General features: G+C 31.2%; 2 protein-coding genes across 2 annotated transcripts; one reads left to right on the top strand and one right to left on the bottom strand.

Moving 5' to 3' along the window:
• The first annotated feature begins 1,576 nt into the window (after nucleotides 1–1,576).
• Nucleotides 1,577–4,903, top strand: LOC107960238 (probable alpha,alpha-trehalose-phosphate synthase [UDP-forming] 7). The gene is made up of 4 exons (XM_016896537.2): nucleotides 1,577–1,627; nucleotides 1,776–3,866; nucleotides 3,943–4,216; nucleotides 4,316–4,903. Exons 2-4 carry the CDS (start codon nucleotides 1,936–1,938, stop codon nucleotides 4,625–4,627), a joined length of 2,517 nt encoding a protein of 838 aa, XP_016752026.2. The 5' UTR covers nucleotides 1,577–1,627; nucleotides 1,776–1,935; the 3' UTR covers nucleotides 4,628–4,903.
• A 1,121-nt stretch (nucleotides 4,904–6,024) lies between these two features.
• LOC107960239 (protein GRAVITROPIC IN THE LIGHT 1) lies at nucleotides 6,025–8,043 on the bottom strand. Its single transcript, XM_016896538.2, has one exon. The coding sequence runs from the start codon at nucleotides 7,822–7,824 to the stop codon at nucleotides 6,418–6,420; it is 1,407 nt and encodes a 468-aa protein (XP_016752027.2). The 5' UTR covers nucleotides 7,825–8,043; the 3' UTR covers nucleotides 6,025–6,417.
• Nucleotides 8,044–12,185: the final 4,142 nt, after the last annotated feature.

The raw sequence follows: 12,185 nt of genomic DNA, 5'->3' as shown, positions 1-12,185 counted from the left end.
AGAGAAAATTGGTCATTTCTATTAAAAAATTCATCCATTTGTACCGGTAAAATTGGTGTGACTTACAGAACAACTAAACAGTGACATGTCACATATACCTTATGTTGATGTAAATGGACCAATTTTTAACTAGAAATAGATGAAAATTTTTAACAAAAGGACTAGTTTACTCTTTAATTTAAAATATATGGACTAATTTACCCTTTTTTTGAGTAGATAGAATAAAAAACAATCTGACTTTTAATACAAGGACTTTCATAGTACTTTTACCTCATTAAACTGTTTTTTACATAATTGGAAATTTACTATTTCACCCACAAAGGGTTAAGCCACAAGTAGATTTGAAGTTGGGATTAATATTAAATTTATATATGGTTCGATGTGCAATTTGATATATAAAGTTTTAATAATTAGATTGAGGTTTTTAAATAAATAAATAAAAAGCACGAGGATTGAATTTTTAATTTTTTAAGCAAGAGGACTAAATCTCAAAGCTTATCAAAGTATAGGGACTAACAATATAAAATAATCAATTCTTAAATTGTATAAATATTAAAACAGATAAAAAGAACTTCTGTAAAAAGAATTATATAAATGTTTAATGAACCGCTAAGATCAACTTGTCTAAACATCGAACGGGTAAAATTAACTGGCCCCACCATAGCCTATTTTTTTTTTCAGAAATGGAGCATTGCAAATTTTGCAATATAACCATTCAATTTGAAAATGTAGCTCACAGAAATTTCCGAAAAAGCCTTTTTTTTATAAGGTTTAATATAATATTTGGTAACTAAACTTGACGCTTTTTTCTAATTTGGTACCTAAACCTTTTCCTGGTCCAATTTGATACCCAAATTTCATATTATTTTTTTAATTTGGTACCTAAACTTGACACTTTTTTCTAAGTTTGTGCTTAAGGGATTTCAATTTGATACCTGAACTTGGCTATTTTTCCTAATTTGGTATCTATTTTTTTGTTCAATTTGGTACTTGTCAAATGTTTTACAAATTACTCCAATATACTAAAAAATCATTTTATGATGTAATAAAAATAATCAATGTATAATTGACATGTGACAAATAACATGATATTTTTTTTGTATTTTATATGTTAAATTACTTTTAGTTTTATTTATTTATTTTATTATTTTATTAATTGAAAAAAATAATTTGTTTTATTTGGAATTTAAATTTTTTATTTAATATTAATCCATTAAGCATAGCTCAATACCTATTTTTAAACATGAATTTCCTCTAATACTAACAAAATTTTTGTAGCATAACAAAAAAAAATTTAACACCATTAGTATTTTATATAATTTGTATAACATTTAATAAATTTAAGTACCAAATTGAACCTAAATGAAAAAGTTTAGGTACCAAATTGGGCCCCAAAAAAGTTTAGATACCAAATTATAAAAAAGTGTCAAGTTCAGGTACCAAATTGGGCTAAAAAATAGTTTGTACCAAATTGGTAAAAAGTGTAAAGTTCAGATACCAAATATTATATTAAACCTTTTGATAAAAAAACTTGTAAATGCGGCTCATAGAAATTTCCAACATTTTTCTAATAATTGAACTCGAATCAAATGGTTCCCATTAAAGACAAAAACCCGTTGCTTTGAAGGTAACGTTTCAATCATTTTGATTCATATTCAGTTTTTTTTTTGAATTTTGATATAATATTAATTTGGGTACCTTTAATTTTCAGTTTTTTCACAATTTTAGATCTGTTCTATTGATGGGTTTATTTCGATTCTTCAATATCAATGCAGATCATGTCGAACTAATAGAGTAATTTGTGGAACAGAATCGAAAATCATCGAAGCGTTGAAGATAGTTCTTATTGATACTTGTTTAGGATTATAATTATAAAAAAGGGATTCAAGATGATGTCAAGATCATATACTAATCTCTTAGATCTAGCTTCCGGTAATGGGTCCGGTTCGTGAAAGGAAACGGTTGACCCGGGTAATGACGGTTCCTGGTGTAGTTTCCGAACTAGACGATGATCAAGCTAATAGTGTAAACTCTGATGTACATTCATCGGTAAATCAAGATCGAATTATAATCGTAGCGAATCAGTTACCGGTTAAAGTTAAACGGCGACCAGATAATAAAGGATGGAGTTTTAATTGGGATGATTATTCATTGTTATTACAATTAAAAGATGGTTTACCCGAAGAAATGGAGGTTTTATATGTGGGCTCGTTGAAAATCGATGTCGATATCAACGAACAAGACGAGGTTTCATCGGTTTTGTTGGAAAAATTCAAGTGTGTACCGGCGTTTTTGCCGCCGGAGATTTTCAATAAGTTCTATCATGGGTTTTGTAAGCAACATCTATGGTCATTGTTCCATTATATGTTACCTTATTCGGCTAATCACGGCGGTCGATTCCATCGGTCGTTGTGGGAAGCATATGTTGCAGCGAATAAGATATTTTCACAAAGGGTTATTGAGGTTATAAACCCAGAAGATGATTATATTTGGATTCATGATTATCATTTGATGGTGTTGCCTACGTTTTTACGGAGACGGTTTAATCGATTGAGAATGGGGTTTTTCTTACATAGTCCGTTCCCTTCGTCGGAGATTTATCAAACATCGCCGGTAAGGGAAGAGATTCTAAAGGCGCTGTTGAATTCGGATCTTATCGGTTTTCATACTTTTGATTATGCTAGACATTTTCTATCTTGTTGTAGTCGAATGTTAGGTTTAGAGTATCAATCGAAACGGGGTTATATCGGATTAGAGTATTACAGTAGAACGATCGGAATAAAGATTATGCCTGTTGGTGTTCATATGGAACAGATTGAATCTGCTTTGAGAGTTGCAGACAAGGAATCGAGAATTCATGAGTTCAAACAAAAGTTTGATGGAAAAACTGTATTGCTCGGTGTTGATGATATGGATGTGTTTAAAGGTGTCAATTTGAAGCTTTTGGCTATGGAACAGATGTTGAAACAACACCCGAAATGGCAAGGAAGAGCCGTACTTGTTCAAATCACGAACCCGGCTAGGGGACGAGGGAAAGATCTTGAGGATACACAAGCTGAAATACAAGCAAGCTGTAAAAGAATAAACGAGATGTTCAGAAAAACGGGTTATGAACCGATTGTGTTTATCGATAGGCCAATATCATTAGCTGAAAGGGTTGCATACTATACTATAGCTGAGTGTGTCGTGGTAACAGCGGTGAGGGACGGGATGAATCTTACTCCTTATGAGTATATCGCGTGCCGACAGGGAGTTTCTGAATCGATGTCTTCTTCCGAATCAAATGGGCCTAGGAAGAGTATGCTAGTGGTATCGGAGTTTATAGGTTGTTCTCCTTCACTTAGTGGTGCAATTCGGGTTAATCCATGGAATTTCGAAGCAACTGCTGAGGCAATGAACGAGGCAATCTCGATGGCTGATGCTGAGAAGCAGTTACGACACGAGAAGCATTATAGGTACATTAGTTCACATGATGTAGCGTTTTGGTCTCGTAGTTTCTTTCAAGATATGGAAAGGACGTGTAAAGATCATTTTAGAAGACGATGCTGGGGAATTGGTTTGAGCTTCGGGTTTAGAGTTGTAGCACTGGACCCTAACTTCAGAAAGTTGTCTATCGATCACATAGAATCCGTGTATGTAAGGTCCAAAAATCGGGCTATATTATTAGACTATGATGGAACGGTAATGCCTCAAACATCGCATAATAAGACCCCAAATGCAGAGGTAATCCCGATCGTGAACAGACTCTTGGGTGATACCAAGAATACAGTCTTTGTTGTAAGTGGAAGAGGAAAAGAAAGTTTAGACAAGTGGTTTTCTCCATGTAAGAAACTCGGGATTGCAGCCGAACACGGATATTTCATGAGGTACGATGTTTTACCCGTTTTCGCTTTTCCGCTTCTTGTTAAAATGGTTCTTACATCGGAGTTGTCGGTGTTACAGGTGGTCTAGTGACGATAAATGGGAAGTTTGTGGACCAAATAGTGAATTCGGGTGGAAGCAAATAGCTGAACCTGTTATGAGATTGTATACCGAGGCCACTGATGGCTCATCTATCGAAACCAAGGAGAGTGCCTTGGTTTGGCACCATCGAGATGCAGACCCAAGTTTCGGGTCTAGCCAAGCCAAGGAGATGTTAGACCATCTTGAGAGTGTATTAGCTAACGAGCCAGTGACCGTAAAAAGCGGCCAGTTTATCATTGATGTAAAGCCACAGGTATCTACTTAACTTCGGCGGTTATATAGTTTGCTACTCATGACTTAACAACATTGGTTTCGTACATCAGTTAATCAGCGTTTTGATGTTTGCTTTTAGGGAGTCAGTAAAGGTGTGGTCGCCGAAAAGGTCTTCACAACCATGGCCGAGAGCGGAAAGCAAGCAGATTTTGTTCTATGCATTGGCGACGACCGATCTGACGAGGAGATGTTCGAGATCATTAGCAGTGCGATTTCCAGTGGCATCCTATCCTCCAATGCATCCGTTTTCGCCTGCACGGTCGGCCAGAAACCTAGCAAAGCCAAATATTATTTAGATGATCCTGCTGAGGTCATAAACATGCTCGAAGCCCTTGCGGATGCTTCGGACCCGGGATCCTTCACAGATACTGAATCAGATATCTCCCTTTGAAATACCCTCCGTTTCCTTTATACAAAATTCCGGGGCCAGTCGAGAAGAAGTGAATCTAGATTGTCCGATACTGTCCGTTGGAAAGCGTCATCAAGATACGGCCGCGGAGAAAATTATGACTCGATAGAAATATATTAACTAACACTTGCAAATCACATGAATGAACAAATGTTTACTGAAGCTTTTTCCTTTGTGTATTCAAATGCAGCACTTCATTTTTGCAACAGATCAAACTTTTTTGGTAGAATTATGTAATTAGCCCTTCTTCTTTTTTCATTTTAACCCTTCATTTATTTTATCTCCTTCTCTAACTAGCCCTTAAACCTAGGACATAAGGCTTGATATTTCGAATTCTTATTTTCGAACTAAATTCGAATAAGTTACGAGCTCAAATTTGGAGTTTAATATTTATGATTTAATTTGACATAATTAGATTTTTTACTTACTTTTAAGGTACAATTTACAAGTAATATATATATATAACTACAATCAAAATCAATCATTACAATGCACAAACATAATTACAATTTAAGCAATCCATTCATATAATTACAACCGGAATCATACCATTAGAATGCATAAAGATGGGGTTGATAATTGATATATATTTGGACTTACAGAGAGGGACTTAAAACCAGAATAAAATCTAAACAGATAACCCACAAATGCGTAAATAAGCATTGCGACACTTACGGGCAAAGGGCACTAAAATGAGAAATTATTTTTTTAATCCCAAAATTTATAAAATCCTAAGTTTATATATATTGTAAAGTTATAATTTGGCTCCCAAAATGCTAGAAGTTCGATTTAATCCTTTTGAAAACCATAAAAATATAAGCTAATGTAAGAGTGAAATTGCATTAACTGTAATAAAAATATATAACTTAATCTCGACCATTCCTAAAAAATTTCCTGACTTCGCCTATGGTGACACTCAAGGTTTTAGTGCCTCGAGCTTAACTAGTTTAGTTAACAGAATTAACCATTTGAACTAATTAATAATATTATAAAAGTGGAATATTAAATTGGGTAAAATTAGTGTGTAGACTGAACCTCAAATTAGAGAATAATAGAAGGACCAAAACCATAAATTGACCTATTTAGAGAATTGTTGGATTACTTAGTTTAATCCAAAATATAACTAAAATAATTAAAATATATATAATTCCTTTTTATAAAGTTATAAACAATAGAGGGATTACTATCGATGCAGGAAGACGTAGGTTCAAGACTTCAAGTACATTAAAGCTTGGGAAGCGGCTATAGGTAATTCTAAGTATTGTGTCAAAAAGAGTAGATATGATCAAAATCTATAAAGCAATTATTAAAAAATAAAAATAAAAATATATATTATATTACATGAATAATTAATAGACCAAAATGTACATATATAATAAAGCTTTAAACATAAATATAACTCAAATAATATGAAATTACACTATAGAATATACAAATTACCAGATTTATCTTTTTATTGTATTATTATATAATATATATCAACAGATTTTTTTCATTACATGAAATTTTCTTTAAAAAATAAAAACCTAGTCCCTAATATCCTAGCTGTACCTTGTATGCTACTAACCACGCGCTACCACACGCGCCGCTCTCAAGTGGAGACTAAAAGAAGTTTTTAAAAGAAAACATCAAAACCCCACTTGAAAATAGCAACCAGCCCCTCCCGACCACCTCCCCTAGGTGGAGCGTGTAAGAAACGCGCGTGTGGATAATAACACCTTGGCATTTAACATGTTTTCATCCAATGATAATTATATAAAAAAGGGAAAAGATCAACGACTCACCGGAGTAATCACCGGCGACAAGTAAACTTGGGCTTGTATCACCGTTTTTCCGATCTTGAACCCGGGAACCACCGTGAAAACCACCCTGATATCGACGTTTCCGTCGTTGATTTCGCCGGAAAACAACGATTCTTCACTCACGTTCTCCATATAAACCTCCGAGAACCGGCAATTCCTCTTCACTTCAAAGACCGAAACCGGTTCAACCATCGATAAACCCAACCGGTGTAACATCCAAAACCGTTTCGCCATCTCGGCAAACGCCGTGAAAAAACCCGAATCCGGAAACCCACCCGACGTAACAATTTTCCTTTGATTCAAATTCCCAAAGAAGGAACACTCCATTTTAGCATGAACCAAATCCAAATACTTAGCTCTAATGAATTTCCCCAAAAGTGAATTCGGGTTTAAAGCTAAAATCGATCTCGGGTTTACCGATTTTAGCCTCTTGAATTCAATAAAACATTGTTCCGGGTCGGGTTTTTTCGGATTCAACTCTTTGTTAACCCCATAATCGAAGAGATTAAAGCTCTGTAACATTGTTTTACACACAAAGGATTCAAAAGCAAAGCACCTATGGCTTTCTTTAATGAAAATAGCTTTGGGTTCAATTGCTTTAGTAGCTTCATTAAGATCCCAATTAGCTAATTCCATTTCTTTCACCATCAATTTCACAAAACTACGAACAGATCTCAAAGCTTTATGTAAAACTTGAATAAAATGACTAACATTCAACCTCGAAAGCTTGAGATTATCAAAAACATATAAAGGACCACTAGCGTTTAATTTCTTTTCCAAAGATTTGTTGACTTCAACACAATCTTTGAACTGTTTATGAAATGAAACGATCATTGAATCTTTTGTTTCAACATCAGATTCTAATTTCTTGATCGTTATCTCATAAGTACGCATCAAGCTTTGTTGTTCTTGAATTTCAGCTAACATTAAAGTAACTTGAGGTGAAAGATCGAGTTCTTTTTTTAAGAACTTACGTTTTAGCTCTGATAATGCTCTGAGTTGTTCAACAATGGCTTCATCAGCAGCTTGAATTGCATCATTGTTGTATGGGTTTTGTGCCATTTGAAGTTCAGCGTAAGCAGCTTTGATTGAAGTAACACTAGCAAAGATCTTAGCTAATAAAGCTTCTAATATGGCTTTATGTTTAAATTTGGGGTCTGGGTTTGGATTATAACACTCGAAGTTGTGTTGTGACGGGAAAACACAAGCTCCCATCCCATGTTTATTATCGCTGTTTCTGAAGTTGATTACCTTGTGAAAGGTTCTTGAAAGCTTGCTTCTATGGCTGCCGCCATTGTTGTTGCTGTTAATGCTGCTGCTGGTGCTGTTGCAGCTTCTGCTTCGGGTGAACATTGATTTGGGTCCGATTGGATCCATCTTTTTTGTTTGAAAGATGAAAAATTAGAATGAATTGGGAGGGATTCAATTGTGGGTTAGATCATGAAAAAGAAAAAAAATATTTGGGTTATTGTGAATTTGTGTAAACACTAAGAACCTGTTTGGAGAAAAAGAAAGTGAGAGAGAATCTGATATTTTCTGAAAAAGAAAAAAAAAATAAAGCAACAAAAGAGAAGAATTAATTTTTGACTATATTCAGATTTGAAGCCGGAGACGGTGGTGGATTTGAAAACAAAAGAAAATTGAAATAAAAAAAAAATGAAAAAGAACACAAAAATCAAAAAGAAAATTATTTAAAAGCGCGGGAAAAAAAGAATAAAAAAGAAAGATGAACAGCCCATTGATTTTCTTAAAAATATGTTGAAAGTCCTTCAACTCTTTGTAATTTTTTAAATTTAGTCCTTTTACTTTTCAAATTTTAAAATTCGGGTTGAAACCGTTAACACTGTCAATATTATTTTAAAGTATCATACCAATAAATTTAACAGCGTTAATAGTGACTTTGATCCAGATCAATTTTTATTTTAATGTTTGGTTTGATTTTGGTTTGAATCTCTATATTTTTCTCATATTTAAAATATAGTCCCTATACTTTTATTATAATAATTTGTTCCTGCTTTTTCAGATTTCAAATTTCAAGTCTAATTGTTAACACTGTTCAAATATTTCTATTAAGTTTACTTGTGTGATATTTTGAATTAAAAAGTGTTAGATTTGTGCGACCTGAATCTCGTCACTTGTTAAAAAAATAAAATAAAGAGACAAAATAAGAAAATCTGTGGGGGCGAAGGATCGAGGTATAGACCATGCCGCACAAGTTGAATTTGTGTAGGATTATACTTCTTCTGTTTGACATTGATTATAATAAGGTTATTTAACCCTTAAATTAATATAGTCGAACTTTTATTGTATTCAACATAATGAATTTCTCATCTTCTGGCTGTAGTTTTACCTATGAGGGTTTTTCACGTAAAATTTGTGTGTTCTTATCTTTATTTCTTATAGCTATGCAATTATTCATACTGTTATTATCGACGTTAATTATAAAATACTCACTCAATAATCATGTAACAAAAAATTGACATTACAATGAATCTAAATTTAACAGAATAGTTTTAACTGTGTCAACAATTAGACTTGTTTTTTTAAATTTAATAAGTTAAAGGACTAAAATTTAGATATGTGAAGAGTACAAGGACTTATAATATATTTTAACCATATATATATATATAATAGAAGAGATGATGATTGCATGTAGTGTAAGCCCTTCAAGCAAAAGAACAATAATGGTTCATGTAGTGTTGTTTCAGGCTCGGTGGGAAAAATAATTAAAATATAATTTAAAAAAATCGGTATAATTAAAATTATTAATTTATAACGAATTATTTAAATAAAAAATGCCTTAAAACAAGATCATAAATATAAAAAAGGTTAACTACACTCAATATCATTAAATTATTAGTAAATTTATATTTTGGTTACTTAATTTTAAAGAATTATTCAAAATTTTTCATTTAAGTCACTGACTGTTAAAATCGTTGTTGTATATCTTTCTTTGTTCACACCGCTTGCACCAATTGAAAGCTCTCGTTCCTCTTTTCTTTCACAATGCAGCTTTTTTTATATATAAAATGGTTTTGAACGTCACAAATTTGCTAACCAAAATCCAAACAGATATTTTTTGATACCTCAATACTGATTGTCATATCGAATTGAATTTAAGGTATATTTTTATGCTACTTATTGATAGGTATTGCTTCATTATACCGATCGTCAAATCATTGCTTAAAGCTCATTAGCTAGACTTTAAAAAAAAATTAAATAGTTAATAGACTAAAACGTAAAAAGAAATGAACAAATTAACCGAGTGGAACGGTCCAAAAAGCCATGGCCGAAAGCAAAAGAGCAACTAAAAATATCCATAATTAGCAAGTTCTTTGAAAATTGAAATGTGGGGCCTTAAAATAAACTTTAGAAGCTAACATTGAACCCTTTTTATTTAAATTTTTTTCGATATTTATTTAAGGTTAAAATATGTTATATGTCCCTGAATTTTTCATAAATTTCAAATTTAGTCTATATACTTTTATTTCTTAAAATTTAATCTATTTATTTTTTAGATTTCAAATCCAAGTCTAATTGTTAACATTATTACATTTGGAATAAAAAAAAACTTCATTTGGTAGCAATGTAACTAAAAAATCTTATAGGATTTGAATGTGTAATGCGTTTACCTGCAATTAATACAAAAATAGCGGTGGCAGTGAGATCATATATTGTAGTGATACTGTAGCATAAGATAAAAAGTAAGCTAAACGTACTGCCTATCCAAACCCACACTAAATCTAACAAATTAGTTTCAATAATGTTCATAGTTGGACTTGAAATTTAAAATTCGAAAAGTAGAGGGGCTAAATTCTTAGAAATAAAAGTACGGGATCAAATTTTAAACTTACCAAGTGTATAGGGACTTATGATATATTTTAACCTTTATTTAGAATTTATACTTTAAATATGCTTAAATTAATATAAATTAATAATATTTTTTATCATTTATAAATAAGGAAAAATAGCTTACAATAAATTAATAATGGATATAAAGGAATGAAAAATATTAAAAAATAATCTACATTACTAATTTTTCAAACATTATTTTAATTAGAAAAATTATCAAAAAGCACTTATAAAATATGAGAAAACTAATAATAAAAAAATATATATAAAAGATAATTTTTTCCAATTTAAAAAAATCATCAACTCGTACAAAACGGACAGCGGGTTGTTGGAGATCGTCAGAGATGCCGAAGTTTCTTTTTCTCTCTTTACAGGTATCGGGTGATTACTCTGCGAGCTTTTCTTCTTCTTGCATGTTCAGTTTTGGCCTAGGAAGGCTCTTCGTTTGCGGTTGGGTTTTTTGTTTCTTGTTTTATCGGTTTTTCATTCAGATTTATCTATCTTCTTTGTTGACATAAACTTAAAAATTATTTTTTAAAAATATAATTATTTTTAACAGAATTATTATTTTAAAATATTTTTTTTTGCCAGTGTGATAAATTATTTTCAAACTTGGTTATAATTACTGATTAATAATTGTGATTATATGAATAAAATTATGTCGAATTTTTGTGAGAAATTATTGAATCTAAGTGACCCTAATGGAAGACGTGAGTGCTAAGAAACCATAATTGCTACCAAATTATAGTTTTAAACACGACCTTCATTTATTTATTTCATTTATATAATACATCTATATATTATATGCTACTAAATAAATAACTGTGTTTACGTTACCCTTTTAAATTATATTAAACATAATTTAATTATTATACATATATTATAATTTATAATATTATTTTTTTGTCGATTGAGTCTTAGTTTAATTGGCATCGGTGTTGTTGTCAGTGTAGGAGAACGTGGGTTCAAGTGTGTTGAAGCACATTATCCTCCTATTTAAGGGTTGGAGTTGGACTATGGATAGTTCTAAACATTTTTATGAGAATTAGCCACAAACCCCGAACATAAATTATAAAATAGACATGAAAAAAAAATTAAATTTATATAAAAAAAAATCACAATTTACTTTTAGGGTTTTCAAAACGCACCAATTAGACACAAATAATGATTAAAAAACTAGTTAATCCAATGATTAAAATTTATAATCATTTTCTTATTTGGTATCTTTAATCAATAATCAATAATACATTTTTCATATTTATGTATTTATTTTTCATTATTGTTGTTTCCTTAAAAAAAAAGTTAAAATACTTAAATTTACTAATTTAGTCCCTCTATTATGTTAAGCTAAAGATTTAACCTCTTTAATTTGACATAATTTCATTAACGAGTTAAAATATAAAATGCGCATCATCACCTTAAAGGACAGGGCAGCAAGTACTATCAATTTGGATCTACTAATAAAATTATAAAATTAAAGGGACCATATTATATAAATATATAATAAAATAACTAAAATCATAATTAAACTAAATTATATATATAACACTATAAAATTTAGTGATAATGTTTATGCTTGTCTCAAACATCATAAGCCAATGAAGTAACCCATAAGCCAATGAAGGGGTGTGTTTATGGGTGATTTTCTTCTTCATTTGACTATGGGTTTTTTTTTAATTAGTCACTTAATTATGAAATATTACAAAATGGTCACTCATTTATTATTAAAATATTTTTTTATCACTCAATTATTTTAGATAATTGAGTGACTATTTTGTAACTTTTCATAATTGGATAACTTCTAATGTAGTTTACCCTTATATACGAAAAGTTATGATAAAAAGGTAAAAATAAAATATAACTCTTCATAATTGAGTGACAAATTT

This window comes from Gossypium hirsutum, chromosome A06, assembly GCF_007990345.1.
Source record: "Gossypium hirsutum isolate 1008001.06 chromosome A06, Gossypium_hirsutum_v2.1, whole genome shotgun sequence".
Taxonomy (NCBI): Eukaryota; Viridiplantae; Streptophyta; class Magnoliopsida; order Malvales; family Malvaceae; genus Gossypium; species Gossypium hirsutum.
Note: the sequence above shows the minus strand (reverse complement) of the source record. Positions and strands in the feature narration are given on the sequence as shown.

Coding starts and splice junctions, on each gene's coding strand:
- LOC107960238 (XM_016896537.2), top strand. CDS start 1,936: ATGGGTCCGGTTCGTGAAAGGAAACGGTTGACCCGGGTAATGACGGTT. Junction 3,867..3,942: donor GAACACGGATATTTCATGAG/GTACGATGTTTT, acceptor TCGGTGTTACAG/GTGGTCTAGTGACGATAAAT. Junction 4,217..4,315: donor TCATTGATGTAAAGCCACAG/GTATCTACTTAA, acceptor GTTTGCTTTTAG/GGAGTCAGTAAAGGTGTGGT.
- LOC107960239 (XM_016896538.2), bottom strand. CDS start 7,824: ATGGATCCAATCGGACCCAAATCAATGTTCACCCGAAGCAGAAGCTGC.